Source organism: Hibiscus syriacus, unplaced genomic scaffold (assembly GCF_006381635.1).
Source record: "Hibiscus syriacus cultivar Baekdansim isolate YM2019G1 unplaced genomic scaffold, ASM638163v2 tig00110569_pilon, whole genome shotgun sequence".
NCBI lineage: Eukaryota > Viridiplantae > Streptophyta > Magnoliopsida > Malvales > Malvaceae > Hibiscus > Hibiscus syriacus.
In genome coordinates this window covers 1,823,644-1,839,723 of record NW_024062784.1, presented here as the reverse complement: position 1 = coordinate 1,839,723, position 16,080 = coordinate 1,823,644, and the positions used below count along the sequence as shown (strand labels likewise).

Sequence of the window (16,080 nt, the reverse complement as noted above, 5' to 3'; positions counted from 1 at the left end):
TATTAGAGATTAGGGATTTTATAAAAAAAATTAGGGTTTTAAGAGATTGAGACGACAATAAAGGGATGTCAGACATTAAAAGTTTGATGACGGGTGGATGGACATTAGGTGGCGGTATTAAACTTTAAGATTATGAAATTTAGGGTTTCCCCCCGAGATTTTAAAATTTATAAACATGCGGTACTTAACCAAGTTGAAAGGGGACACTGGTGACAATCTTTAGACATTGCTAACCCTCCCCAGCCAACTCCATCCATTACATTGCTTAGCTTCAAATACACACCCATGAATGTCATTGGAAATCGAATGAGGGAGCATTGAAACAACCCTAGCCTCGTGTTCACAATTCATGGATTAATTAAGATGTTTCAATTTTTTTATTCGTGTATACGAGACGAAGTGGGTGCAAAGGCTCCATCATACAAGGAACTCCCACCTTCTTCATCTCAATACAAACTTAGCCCCACGCTTATTGCTATATGCATGAACCCATTTTATAAAAGCCTTCCGTTTTTGTTTAGATGACGAAAATTAATTATACTTTGGACAAGTCCGTTTGGTGAAACAGTTATTGAAAGCAGCTTAAGCCCTCTATGCTTCCCCTTCTTCCTTTACTCTTAATCCAAATCCCTTTCATCATCATCATTAAGCAACCAAACTTGTCCTTTTCATAAGCCAAATCTTGAAACGCGATAAATGTTCTACTTTTGAACCCTTTCATTGATCCATCAGCATGCTTTTTTGTTGGTGATTCATATAAATGATTGTCCTCTTTCTGGATCACCAGGTGTTGCATGCATGAACTTTGCTGGTTCTTAGAAAGATGAGAGGAATCATGTGGGGAAACTCGTCTGGTTCTGTCGACAACAGACATCGGTTGTCTTCTTCAATGTGAGTTCCTTTCTTTCATTGTTCATCTCTCTCTTGATTTGATTGCTTAAAATTTCCAGTTTTAGTATTGGGTTCTCGTGTTTGTTTCATCACCGGAGAACCCTTTTTTGTTGCAGTCCTAGATAATTAATAATATGATTTGAATGAACTGATCGATCAAAGAGCCTTTGAGTTTAATATAATACCAACCATCTTAATTTGTGAGCAAGTCGAACTCGATTTAATTAAAATTTGGTTAACTCTCGACTCGAGTTAGTTTAACTTAAGTTTAACTCGATAAATTCGCGGGTAGTTCATTAATCTTTTTAAATAATTTTATAGGATGTTAATTGTCTTATTTTTAGGTTTTATTATATATTGTAATATGTTAATTTTGTGTATTTATGGATTATTACTTTGGTTATAATATGTTAATTTGTTGTATTTGTGGATTGTAACTTTCAAACTGTTTCACATATTATTTTGATCAAATTTTTTGGTTAAATTTGTTAATTTATGTTAATATTAAGTTTTATATATTATTATTATACTTTAAATATATTTTAAAAATAACATTTAAAATCTGGTGAGTTTAATGAATAGGAGTCAAGTCTAAAAACAACTCTTTTTAACGAGCACATATCGAATAAAACTTTATCAAACATGAGTCAAATAATTTTTTAATTGAGTTGAACCCTTAATCCAACACGAGTCAAACAATTTTTGAATCGAGTCGAGCCCTTACTCCGGAAAACGTTGCTTAATTGTATGACAAAATACTGTTTAATCAACAAACGTCAAAATCACTGCTTGTTAAGATATTGACAAGTGAAGTTAGATCTTTGCTTCAGTTGAAAGGATTCTTTCCGGTTACCTTAACCTACCAACTATTATTATGATGATGATGATGATTACAGGTTGCTTAATTGTTAGTGTTCATTCATCTATTTATTTAATTAAAATTATTGCAGTGAGGCCTTGTACAAAAGAAGGTTAAATAAGAATAGGGTAAAAGGTTACGGGAAGCCTTTCCAAGATCGGAACTTGTGCTGCAAGTATCCTCTTCTCAAACTTGTTTTGATCGTCATTGTTTCCGGCACTTTTGTATCACTTTTGTGCTCTCCAGACGCCTATAAAACCGACCATCTATCGGCCGCGAAATCCCGGTACGTGTGCCGGCATACTTTCCTGTACTGTATTTCTTGTTGCCATCGATGTCCGAGGCAGTTTTCGTAATTGTTTGATTCAAAAGCCTGACATGATGATTTTATGAAAGGTATATAGAGAGGTGGATATGGGGAGGAGCAGATTCTCGATATGTATCGGATGTCGATACTGACTGGGACGGTGTTGTGAAAGTTATCGAGACGATGGACGAACAGAATGATTACCTGGGAATAGGACTTTTGAACTTCAATACTACTGAAGTCGGTCATTGGAAGCACCTAATGCCTGATGCAAGCCACATTGCGCTGCATTTGGATTATGCGGACATGAATGTAACTTGGGATTCGTTATATCCGGAATGGATCGACGAGGAGCAAGAAGAAAAGGTTCCCGTTTGCCCGGATTTACCGAAGATCGAGGTCCCTGGACAACGTCTTGATCTGATTGCTGTTAAGTTGCCTTGTAGAAATGAGGGGAATTGGTCAAGGGATGTTGCTAGGCTGCATTTGCAGCTAGCAGCGGCTAGCCTTGCAACCTCGGCCAAGGGCTTGTATCCGCTGCAAGTGCTTTTTGTTTCGAGGTGTTTTCCGATCCCGAACATGTTCACTTGCAAAGAACTTGTTGCACACGAAAACGATGTCTGGTTATACAAACCAGACCTGAATGTGTTGAGGGAAAAGCTTCAGTTTCCTGCAGGGTCTTGTGAACTTGCACTTCCTTTTAATGTCAAAGGTCAGTTCCCATATCATTCCTAAAACAAAATGCCTCATCCTGCTTAGAAGCTAATATGTTCTGTTAATTTACAGAGCCAATATATTCGGGGAATGCATCTCGAGAAGCATATGCGACGATTCTCCATTCGGCTCACGTATACGTATGCGGAGCTATCGCCGTTGCTCAAAGCATCCGCTTGTCCGGCTCAACCCGAGACCTCGTAATACTTGTGGACGAGACAATCAGTGCTTACCACAGGAGTGGACTTGAGGCTGCAGGATGGAAAGTGAGAACAATTCAAAGGATCAGGAATCCGAAAGCCGAAAAAGACGCATACAACGAATGGAACTACAGCAAGTTCCGGTTATGGCAACTGACCGATTATGACAAGATCATATTCATCGATGCCGACATGCTTATCCTTCGAAACATCGATTTCTTATTTGCAATGCCAGAGATATCAGCCACGGGAAACAACGGCACCCTCTTCAACTCCGGTGTCATGGTCATCGAGCCCTCGAATTGCACATTCCAGCTTCTGATGGAACACATCGACATGTTCGAGTCGTACAACGGCGGGGATCAAGGATACTTAAACGAGATTTTCACATGGTGGCACCGGATCCCACGGCACATGAATTTCCTCAAGCATTTCTGGATAGGCGATGAGGAAGAAATCAAGCGTGAGAAAACTCGGCTTTTCGGATGGGAACCGCCTATTCTCTACGTACTACACTACCTAGGTACAAAACCATGGATGTGCTTCAAGGACTATGACTGCAACTGGAACGTGGACATAATGCAGGAGTTTGCGAGCGACGTCGCGCACCGAAGGTGGTGGAAGGTGCACGATTCGATGCCGGAGGTGCTGCAACAATTCTGCTTGTTACCGTCGATGCAAAAGGCGCAACTCATGTTCGATCGAAGGCGAGCCGAGGAAGCGAACTTCAGCGATGGACATTGGAGGATCAAAGTTGAAGATGAACGTTTAGACAAGTGCATCGACAACAGATGTAAATGGAAGGGAATGTTGAAAGTTTGGGGTAGACGCCGCAATAGGACTCATAATGATGAAGCTTTTGTTCCAACACCTCCTGCATTGATCAATTATATTGATTGAATTTCATTGATATTGTTGTTACTTTTAACATTTTGAAAATTATGACTTCATTGAAGAAGATGTTTGGCAGGGGTTTTGCCACGAAGATGGCTTAATTCGTATTTAGTCCCTTTAAAACTAATGGTAAAAATGCACCCCAAAAGTTTATAGTTCAATTCTCAATCCTCCAAATAATATTTTGTATTTATTCTTTAATGGCGTCTAATTGAATCAATTAAAGGGGGGAAAAGATAATGGAGTCCATAACTCCTTCGGGGATGGTTGAAGTACCCGAATTCGACGGGTCTCGACCTAACCTGATCTTATAGCGACAATTTCTTTTTTTGAAATTTCGAAGCTCGGAATGGGATAGAACAGATTATAAAATATATAATTTCGGATCAGGCGAGATCATATTTAAGGTGAAAAATCATTGAACCGGTCCTACTAATTTTTTTATATAAACTATACTTAATATTTTAAGAACTTTTATTTTATATTATTAAAATATAAAAAATTGACTGTATATTAATTTAACATATTAAAATATAATAAATAATTATAAATATACTATTATAAAATATATTTTTTATTATTTTAAAATATTAATATATTTGAATCGAATCAGTTCGAGATCAGAATTTAATCTAAAATTAAGATGGAATTGAAACAGAAAATAACCTAAAATCAATCGGAACAGATAAAATCAAGTTTTAGATATATATTTTTTTGGTCAAGATCGGGCGGGTACTCGGAGCGGTACCCGCCCATGCCCATCCCTAAACTCCTTAATGACCGTTCCTTTAACACCACCCCTAATTAGTTGGATCCCTAAACTCTTTAATGACCATTCCTTTAAGACCACCCATCAGGGATAAAATCATATGTATGGTGGCAGACTGTCAAGGGTCATGCCCCTAATATTTTAGGTCTAATTGTTTTCCAGATCCCTCTTAGTTGAGTTAATTACATAAGAAGTCTTTAACTTATATCCATTTTAAATTTATTCATAAATTTTAAAATATTTTACATCAACCCTCAAATTATAATATCATTCTAAATTTATAGATTCAGTTACTTTCGAGCCTCAAACTAAGTAAATAAGTTTGCATGATGTGTATGCATTATTAACAGATTCTACCTTATAATTATCGTAGATTATTAAAAAAATATCTTTGACTACACATTATTTTGGTCAAATTACATTTTAAACCCTTACTAATTTGAAATTAGACAAGTTAAACTCCAACCTACTTATTTTTTCAATTTAAGTGTTTATTGAGTACCTATCAGACTCTCATCCTTGATTTTTAAATTCAACACTGAAGGCTTTATAATTAAATAAACCGCCCCACCAGAACGCAACGCACAAACGCCTTATTTATGTCCAAGGGGCTAATGCTTTAGCATAGGGTTGTTGAGCACATGGAGACCATAATCATCAAGAATAGAGATGTTATACCAATACAATTTTGTGGATTTCGCATTATGTTTTAATTGTTGTGTAGATGAGTATAAATTTAATGGGTAATAAGTGGATGTAGATGTAAAATGACATATTTGGCGTAGTTAGTGGCTAGGTGATGAGTTTGAGACCTTACTCGTTTCGTATCCACCCATACACTAGTTATTTATCATATAAATTTTGGACTATTATGAATATAGATATAGTTTTAGAGATTATCATGTAGATCTTAAGATTTTATATGAAATGACTTGTAATTTAACCAAATGTTAAGGCATGTTTTTTTTGGAATTAAAGACCGCCATTTCTCCTATCTCAAATTGACAGGTATGGATGAGTGCAGAGGGTCGACTATCTCAAATTGGTGGGTTTGGGTGAATACAGAGGGGTACAAGATAAGTGTAAGTATATAGTTGGATAGTGGGGGTGGATTTGAGAATATACTCGAGTAGACGAGTGTAAATTTAAAAATTTTACTACCGTGGGTAATGGGTAGGTGATGGATACGAAAATTTTACCCATTTATCATCCCTAATCAAGAACAATAAGAAAGGAAACTGACTCTTTTCTATCATGTGACATATAGGGTAGTTGCACAAATCATACAACCTCAGTGATTAAGGGACTCGTTATTATCTCTTAAGGTCTCTGGTTTGAGCACCGTAAATGTCAAGAATATGAACGTTTATTATCAAATGGTTAAGAGTATTTAAACATATACAATCTTTATTTACTTCAGATATATATATAAAAGAAAGACAGATAGGGCCGTTGATGTTTCATGTTGTTTGGCCTTTGGATCCATGGTGTCATGTACTTCATGTGAACTTGAGAATCATGATCATGCATATATAATCTTATTATCATCAGCATTTTTCTCTATCTAATTCATCAGCTGAATAGCCATGTTAATGTTATGTCCATGCAGACCTCATAAGTTGATGGCTGGACCGTCTTTCACTTGATACTTAATGAGGAACACTTGAGTACTTGAAAGGTTAGCCAAGAAGCGAGATAGAGGCGTAAAGCAATGACCAACCCCATACAATCATGCCACAAGGAATCACCAAATTTGCAACTTGGTTTGCTTTTCGTGTCAACAAAACACCTTTGCACTATAAGTCAAGAAAACCAGTTGGCCACAGGCCAATCCCAATATGAAAGTATCAGTCATACTCCCCCATTCAAGGATTTTGACATCTTGTCTTGCCTAATAGGAATACTAGCACAGCTAAAGCCAATGTTACTTGGGTTCGAAGGTGAGTGAGTACTGGATATAGATATTGAGCAAGATAAATACTTGATTTTTCCATATATTTGGAAAATCATTTTGTTTTGCATATCCAAATATTATAGGAAGATGAAAGGGAAAATAACATATGCTAAAACACTAGCCCTTCATCTTCCAATGAAGATTTTGCAACAGATGAACATGATCATGACTTGACAACTTTCCTTGGGCTTTACTTACAATCTTGGAATTTCTTGATATGGGGGGAAACAATCAAGATGATGTCGGAATCCATTGATCTCCTTGAATGAAATTTTGGACCGAATACGAGTGTACATGTTGAGATGGAATTTGAGTACTCCAAGGAACTCTGTTCGACGGAATGGATCCCGGACCAGTATTCCCAAACTCTCCATAGAAAAGTGTTTTCAATGCAAAGTCACCCTTCCATGGCATCCATCCATTCGGATTAATAAGCGCTTCCATAACACAATTTATAAAAACTGTCCTTGAAAATTCCTTCCATGGCCTTCCCAGAAAGTTCTTGTGCACTTTAGGCTTGCTATAATAGTATCTCATGTATTCCTCGGTTCCATTGATCAAGCAGTGCTGGAAAACCAATCCAGTTGATTGAGCAGGATCTGTTCTACCATGAGCTGTGACAGCATTGTTCTCGCCTTTTTCGGGTTTCAACTGCCGTGGAGCCACCAAAATCTCACAATCTTGGAAAACCGAGGCAGAATTACCGAAGATGAAGTCCACATTCCCCTGAATACGGCACTTCTTGTAGAACTGGCGGAGCGAATGAACATAGAGAGTATCTTGGTTGCCTAGGAATTCACAGTTCTCAATGACAGAAAGATCACTATCTGATCTGAAGGCTACTGCTTGGTGGGCATCAGGGCCTGCTGTGTTCCTGAATGTGATGCCACTCGCCATAAATCCATCACCAAGAACTCCTGCAACAGCGAAATCCAATTATTAAAATAAAAACTCTTCAGCTCATTGATTTCCATTGCTCAACATACATGTGCAATAAGCTCAGGGAAACCATGAATGTCTAGATGCACAATCTCATCAAAGCTTTATAAAGCAAATGAAATTGAATGCCTATGCAATTCTACACCAGTTGCTGCTTTTATATACATCAAAACATTCTTTTTCATTTCGAGAAATAATCAAAACAAGCTGAATTTATTCGATAGGGGTTCTTAATGAAGAAAGCTTAGAACTCAACGTTATAGTTAATATTGATTCGAGTTAAACTACAAGCCTACAATAGTAAAAAGCTCGAACTTTAAAGCTCAGAACTCAAAAATCAAGCTACTTGGACTCACTGGATTAAGCTTCAAACTCAATTAGATTCGTGAATACTCGTTCATATACGTACAACTGGGAATTCATAAACAAATTTAAATGTTTGACAAAAAGAGGGTAGAATTACTCACCGACAGTAGCAGTATCATAAGTGGTAATTCCAGGCATCCCAGCATTTAAAACGCCGGTAATAATGGTTTTACCCATTCCGTCACCCAAAAACACCACATTTTTCTTCTCCAGCGGCACCCTCACCGTTTCTTCGTACACTCCTTCCTTTATATATATCACGAAACGGCGTGTATCCTCTCCATTGTCCGGTGCGGCGTTCACAGCCTCTTGCACCGTCTTGTAACACCCTCCGCTCCCATCTTTACACACCGTAACATCCGCCTTCAAGTTCGAGGGTAACCCACCGTTAAACCCCAGCTCCTTCCCACCGGACCCGTTCTCGTAAAAACCGTCCCGTTCCGTCTTGGGAGGGACCCACGCGGCTATGTCCTCCCCGTAATTATCGTAAGCGACCATCATGCTCAACGCGTTGCTGCTGTGTCGCATCAAAGAGTCCAAGAACGCCATCGTTTCGTCGACCAGTTTGGTGTCGTTAACGTACTTGAGCGCGCTCCAACAATCGTACTGGTAGCAGAGGGCGGCGCTCATCCAAGCACGGGCGTCTTTGATCTTTCCACGTGTCAGCGCGTCATTGACTGATCTAACGCGGTAATCCGAGTTAGAAAGGATGTTCACACAGATGGTGGCGGCATCGGAGCGGTTGAGGTTGCCTCTAGAGGAATCGAGAATGGATTTCACCATGGATTGTCCGGTTTTGAGGTTACCGGAAGAGACGGAAAGGGCCGACCGGACGAAATCGAGGGAGGTCGGATTAGGAGGCAGAAGGGAGGGTTGTGAAAGGGAAGCCTCACAGGGCTGTGGAAAACGAGTGGATTTGCATGCAAGGCGGATTTGGGAGGAATCAGAGGCGTAAACAGGGGACTTACGAGGAAACGAAGGTGGGTTTCGATGGTAGTGACGAGCAGAAGAAGAAGAATAGAAGAAAAGGGTGAGCAAAAGAAGGGAAAGGAAAAGAAAAGCAGACATTGATAGAGAAACAAGGGAAGAAGGGGTTGTCCAGGGAGGTTTTCTGCAAGGTTTTTTATGGGAATGGCGTGAGGGAGGTGGTGAAGACGAAGTCATGGCGTTAAGGGTATATATAAAGTGGGAAGGGTATGGAATTTTGTTTTGGTTGGATTGAAAAGTGAAATCACGAGGAGGGTGGAAATGCACAGTCACGAGGATGCATGATTTTGGAATTTTGCCAATGGAAGTGATGTCGAAGAAGTGGAAAGGGAAGGCGTGGCCATTTACTGTCAGTCACGAGCTCAGATCCTTAGGTTTATTGGGCACATAAATCCAAAACGACCGGAGTGAAGAAGATGCGGTGAAGGGTAAAGCAAATCTGTGGGCAGTGGAAGATAGCATGGCGGGTAGGGGAGGGTTTTATATCCGATTCTTTTAACTGGGTTATCGGATTCGAGTATAATTGGGTCCGTAAATTATAAATTTAAGGTAAATGATCAAGTGCGTTTTAATATTTTAATTTTTTTAAAAACTATATATAAGGTTTAGTTTTTGTTTTATTTTAGTATCAATAGTTAAAAACTTAACGGATGGACTCATTGACTGTCGCATCCACAGTCTTTGCTCGTCTCATTTGTCAACTGATGAAGCTCAACCTTTTTAACTTGTACATTTTCTATCCTTAAACGTGATTATAATAACCGTTTCATCGAAAAATATCTTAATCTCCCCAAATAGGTGATGAACACTTTTTTCATCCTCTGATCTCTATCGCCAATCGTCTGATGGACCTGAAACTAGACTATGTTGGTCGACTCGTCATTCTCTCATGGTTCATTGTTTGGATTGGTCGTCCGTCCATCAGAGCTACGAACCTTCAGCCTGTCCGTTAATTTTTAATGACGATGTACTAAAATGAATCAAAAGTCAAATGTTAGGTATGACTTTAAAAAAATAAAAAGTTTAGGTATTAAAACAGACCAAAACATATAATTTGTGTACCCTAAATTTAAAGATGAATAAAATTTGACTTTAATTCAAAAAAAAAATTCTTTTAATTTATCTTGTTTTTGTATCGATTTTATATTTAAATATAAAAAATAAAATTTAAATTGTAAAATAGAATCTATGTAATTTAAAAAAATTAATAATTAATAAATTAATTTTAAAATTCAAATTATATTCCTCAATTTTATATAAAAAAATATTTAAACTAAAATCAATCATTATCATAATATTATAAATATTTATAATTAAACTTAACTATAAATTCAAATAATTCGAACCAACTCAACTCTATCTAATAATATCCTAGTTGAACTAATCTGGGTAATTGATAGTTTCTCCACCTCAAGCTCATGCATACACATCTAATGCGAAATGGATGTTCCAATGGCTGGTTTCATGTGAATGGGCATAGAAGGCCCCAGTCCATAAATGGCCACGGTTGAACACTTGGTGGGCTCTGCAACATTCAAGGTGGCACCAAGACCTGGAAAATCATTAAATCTCCATTCAACTAACAAATTAAAGTGAGAAATGAAAATGCTGAATCAAACCAACCAATTGTAAAATAATGCTTTTCTTTTAACACCTGTAGAGATTCCACAGCTGAGAACACGAACTTTGCGAGATTAGGGCTATAAATGAATCGACTTACTTGAGATCAAGTCGATTAAAGTTTGATAAATATTTGATTTGAATGGATTTGACTCGAGTTCATAACGAGTTGAAACGAATAAATTGATACTCGACTCGAAAACTCACGAGCAACTCGAAAATATAATATATTAAGATTTTTTTAAAATAAGTTATTAATAATATTAACATTTATGTGTTAGCTTTTTTTAAAAATGCAATATATAGTTTTTATGTATTTAAGGTTCAGGTTCGAGTTTGAGCTTCAATCGAGTTAAGTTTAAGTTTTTTTTTTCTTTTTGAGCTTTAATTCATGGTTTCGAGTTCGAGTCAAATTTAAAAATTTTAGGCTCACGAGTTTTCTAGCTGAGTCGAACTCTATTATAAAGTTTTCAAATTGAGTCGAACTCAACAATACTCGAACTCAATTCGTTTACCACCCTAGTCAAGAGGTGCACCCGGATTGATCTTAGCAACAACCAACATGCACAACAATGTGTTCACTGAAAGTAGATGTTCCAACAAAATAAAGTTTGTGTACTAAAATAGAATAAAAGTAATAATTTATGTATTGAATGTGTAGTTTACCGAAAAATAAAATGTAAGTGTGGTGATTAATAATTTAATTTACTCGTAAATATAATTGCATTTATAAATAGGTTTAATGTCCAAATAAGTGCTCAAACTATGCATTTTTTTGGCAAATAAGTGTCAACGATTTTTTTATCCATTCGGATGTCTAAAATTACAAACGTTGTCCTTTTAGGTGCCAAGATCATCAACGCTCCTAGTTTTCCCCGTTAAGTGTCACGTGTCAACACCTGGTAAATTTGAAATTTATTTTTTATAAAAAATATTAAAATATTATTATGTAACACCCCCAACTTGTACCCGACCCGGATACGAATATGATGTGTCACATTGACATTTCAAACATTTACTTACAAAATAGTGAACAATTTTAAAATTCCACTATGTTTCCATGTGCATCAGGAAAATGTTTAGGAACCTTTATACATAATAGTTCTAGATTCAGATTTACTGCGAGTGATTCCATTACCCAAACAATCAAGGGTATTTAGGAATATACTTAAATTCATAGGATCTCAGCTCAATTGAACCAAATAGGGTATTCATAATATTTCCTTCTGTGTTACATGCGTGTTCAGACATGACCGAAATAATTTAATATGAAATTGTAGAAACGAAGATTCAAGACATTTACAATCCATTCTGATCGATCGACTTATCGAACAATTCGAAGTGAACAACTCTCAGAACTAATGCATGTTGACCCGTCAATTTACTGCTTTCCAAAATATTTACTCTTTAATACTAACAATTCTTGTCCATAAATTATCTTCGTAATCATCTCTGAATAGATCTTCCAATAGTGTTTATTTCATTTCCACGCTTCAACGATATCAGGAAATACGAACATACTTGATTCATGGTTCATGACCCATAAGGACAATTCATCATGTAAGTTCAACAGTGATTCCAGACTCATCCAATCACTTATTTAATCCTCAGTCATTGAGGTAACTTAGTTCATCTAGTAATCAAGTCTATCCCGATTACTTCAGAGTTTTCCAGATTAATTCAGACATTTCTAAATTTCATATACATATTGTATTTCCTTTCAGTTCAATTTAGTCATATAATAGAGTCATTCTGATATTCGTTGTTGATTTGCCTCACGAATATCCACTTCTTAGTACCGAATGCGCTCTAGAGTTGAGCTGAGCCAAGTACTTCCAAAATTATCATCGATCCAAGCTTGAGAAGACGAACACACATTCTAATGATATCTATGTCATTCAGGTACTGACATAGCATTAGGGTTGATCTACTCACTTAAATTATTTTCCATTACTTTTAAGGGTAGCACAACACTTATGTTTATCTGAATTCCTTAATTAACCCAAGACGTTTATTTAATCTTGACCATAAGAGCACTTTGGTCATTTTGGTGCTCAATGTTTTTCCATTTATTTCAAAGCTTGAGGAAATCCATTTATTACTGGGCTTGGTGATATTCATGAGTCATTTCCATTACAGGGGTATTTTGGTCATTTTATAGATTCAACGTATTTTAACCAGTTCCTTTCGTCCGATCTTATTATTTAATTCAGACTTAACATCTATTACATTCCTTTCGAACAATTCTGACAGAAGAGCACCCTCGATAAATTTATTCTTCAGGTATTTACTCATAACTTGGAGATTTCCAGGTTAAAAGTCATTTTAGATATTACTGACGAATTATCAGGAATTTTCCATACAAAAGTAGGATCTCAACAATTAAATATGTAATTTATCGGTTTAAATACAATTTCTCAAGTTACTTTCTCATTCAACGTCAATTTAGACTATTTTTACCACTGGAGGCATTATTGTAATTTCGTAACCAGGTAATTTCGGTATTGTCTCTTAACGAAAATAATTTTAATTTTGAGATCCTATGATTAATTGCTTTCTCGAACATTTTATAATCAAAACTAGCATCTCTTATGCACATCTGTAGTTTTATCAGATCAATATGTATTTTCAGAGTTATTAATCAACTTCCGGGGATAATTCTTGTCATTTTCCAACATAAGGGTAATTTTATAATTTCACCAAACCATAGTATTCTCATAATTTCTCATCCAAGTACCTTTAACGTTTAACCTTTGATGATATAAATATAAGTTACATCCAGGGCTGATTCCTTATCACTAATCACCGAACTTGTAATTTAATTCTAACAATCCTTCAATTTCTTATACAAGTCATCTGAACCATATTCAGTTACCAAATTTTTACCGTATTCGGATCGAGTGTAGAAATTAATTAACTACACAAATGAGACCAATCATTAACTTATTCATGCATTTACCAATATCAACATGTTCCATAAAGCATAAAGATGTAGTAAAGTATTACCTCATTTTTCGTGCCATATTGGCCGACCATTTAAATTTCATTCGAACACCCTTGATATTTAATTCAACTTCCAATATTTTCCTCACGATCCAGGCCATCAAAATTTCTAACTCGTATCCAAATAATTTCTATTGCCATAAGATAGCTTGAAATAATAATTTGGAAACCCAATTAGTATAATAGAATACTTGTGGGGCTACTTTAATAATTAATCACTAAAATTAGGGACTGAACCGAATTAATTTACACTATTGGGCCATAAACTAAAACTAAAGTAAACTATGAGACAAGGCCAAGTTCTTACCAAAACTTGAGGACTCATGATGCGATTTTCCACTTTATTTTTTTAAGCCACCACCCACGTGATTTTCCTGGAATCATAACCCCTTTTTCCCCACATTTCAATCTTATTTATCAAGGCAAATAGTAAATCCTCATTGAGCACTCCAAGAGATTCATGAACGTGTTCACACAAAACCCTTTTAGCCAAACTTGCATCAGTTCCTTGCTATGTTTTTGTTTATTGTCTTGTTCCTAGTTCGAGCTTTGAACTCATCTAGAAATGGAAGTAAATCAAGTGAAAGCAAGCTCCCACCCGATCCACGGCGGCTGCCAATCGTCGACAATCTCTTGGATCTCGGGAATAACCCCCACAGGTCATTGGCTAAGCTTGCTCAAATTCATAGCTCCGTTATGAGTCTCCAACTCGGCAGCTTATTCATCGTAGTCGTCTCATCGGAAACAACGACAAAAGAACTGCAAAAACAGAACCTCGTGTTCTGTAACCGAACCGGTCCCGATGCTCTCCGAGCCTACCAATTTATGGATTTCAGGTTGTCGTTTATACCCGTTTCGTCGCTTTGAAGAACTCTTCGCAAAGTCTGTGTTATCCATATTTTCTCTAATCTTAAACTCGATACCAACTAGCACCTGCGTCGGGAGAAGATTCATGAACTGATCGACACTGTTCACAGAAGTTGCCTTAAAGGTGAAGCCATTAACGTAGGCCAAGCTGCTTTTGATGCTTTGATTAACTTGTTGTCCAACACCATTTTTTTTAAATAGATTTGGTTGATCCGAATTCATCTCATGCTCAAGAATTCAAGAAAATAGTTTCGGATATGAATCACGATGCGGGGTACCTAATTTGGCTGGCTATTTCCCTTTGTTTAGAAAGATTGACCCACAAGGTGTGCGGCGCCGGACGACCGTTTATTTCGAGAAGCTGCTTGTTCTTTAGCAAGCTTGCTTCACAGCGAGGGCATCCATACCATTCACCTTCAAACCAGGAACAAAATCCCCACGTTTGGAATACGCTGGACTCTTCGCGGCTCTCCACTCGGCTGTCCCCGTACCATAGTGATTATTCTCGCAGACCAAAATTGCAGGCAGATCCCATAGTGCTCATTGTCTTTGTCAGAGAGTGTAGGCAACTCAATATGAATTTGAGAGGCATGCAAAGTAGATAACGCACCAATTAACGTTGCAGTCTTCTTTATCACACAAACCACATCATTTCCATTGTTTTAATTTTCTTTTGTCAATAAATCCAGCTGTAATCAACAAGCAGGAAATAATATAATATTTCTTCTAAGCTGGAAAGCAATGGATTCCAACATCGTCTACAATACCATTATCCTTAAAAAAAATATCTCTTATTTAGTGACCCTCAATTTGTTTAATAATCTAATAGTATCATAACACAATTATTTGCCAATCAAACTTTATATCATTTCCCATATTTTAAACTAAAAGAAATCTAACCCCATATTGGGGTGTGACAAATATTTTAATTGATATACTCTAATCTTCCCTTTTCTAAACTAAAGTAAAAGATCAATTTCCATTTTCCCTTTGAAGTGTATCGATACACACTATAGTGTATCGATACATCCATTCACTGGTGTATCGGTACACTACATGTGTATCGATACACTTATTGCATTCGATGTTTCTTTATTTAAGAGTGTATCTATAACACCCCCAACCCGTACCCGACCTGGATTCGAGTCCGATGTGTCACATTGACTTTTTCAAAACATTTACTTGTATAAAATAGTGAGTAATTTAAAACTTTTATACATGTAGCTTATTCAAAAGATTTCCAGAACTATTCAGAGCTTAAATGTTTTTGCAAAACCGTTCAGTGCATATACAATTCAGACATTTATTTACATGCCAACCATTTTCAATGTACAAAATACATCTAATTCAAAACATCTTTTCTGATCTGATCTTCGGTAAGAAGTAACTGACCTGTCTTGCTCCACATTGCTCTCTATATTCTTCTCGAACCTACGTGTGAAACAATCACACGCTAAGTCGATGACTTAGTGAGGCAAGTAAAACATATAATAGAAATCATAAAACATTCCATATAACAAAACACATGAACATTTAATACTAACTTATCATACAAAATCATATAACAATTTCATACAAAATCACACACCTTTTTATATAACAAATACACTCATGTACATATATCATCATCTATTTTCTTAGCATTATCATATATATTATTATCATTATCTCTATCATTATCATCAAATTATTTATCACATGATCTTGTAC

At 36.5% G+C, this 16,080-nt stretch overlaps 2 protein-coding genes and 1 long non-coding RNA gene across 3 annotated transcripts; 2 read left to right on the top strand and 1 right to left on the bottom strand.

The window, feature by feature from the left end:
• Window positions 1-540: 540 nt before the first annotated feature.
• LOC120132741 lies at window positions 541-15,012 on the top strand. Its single transcript, XR_005517030.1, has 3 exons — window positions 541-550; window positions 9,297-9,301; window positions 14,747-15,012. It is a non-coding gene; the product is annotated as an uncharacterized LOC120132741 (long non-coding RNA).
• LOC120132737 (UDP-glucuronate:xylan alpha-glucuronosyltransferase 1-like) lies at window positions 743-3,926 on the top strand. The gene is made up of 4 exons (XM_039149429.1): window positions 743-891; window positions 1,842-2,036; window positions 2,147-2,769; window positions 2,844-3,926. Exons 1-4 carry the CDS (start codon window positions 824-826, stop codon window positions 3,869-3,871), a joined length of 1,914 nt encoding a protein of 637 aa, XP_039005360.1. The 5' UTR covers window positions 743-823; the 3' UTR covers window positions 3,872-3,926.
• LOC120132738 (probable pectinesterase/pectinesterase inhibitor 51) lies at window positions 6,696-9,293 on the bottom strand. Its single transcript, XM_039149430.1, has 2 exons — window positions 7,995-9,293; window positions 6,696-7,505 (listed from the first exon to the last, which is right to left on the bottom strand). The coding sequence occupies exons 1-2, from the start codon at window positions 9,055-9,057 to the stop codon at window positions 6,820-6,822; spliced, it is 1,749 nt and encodes a 582-aa protein (XP_039005361.1). The 5' UTR covers window positions 9,058-9,293; the 3' UTR covers window positions 6,696-6,819.
• Window positions 15,013-16,080: the final 1,068 nt, after the last annotated feature.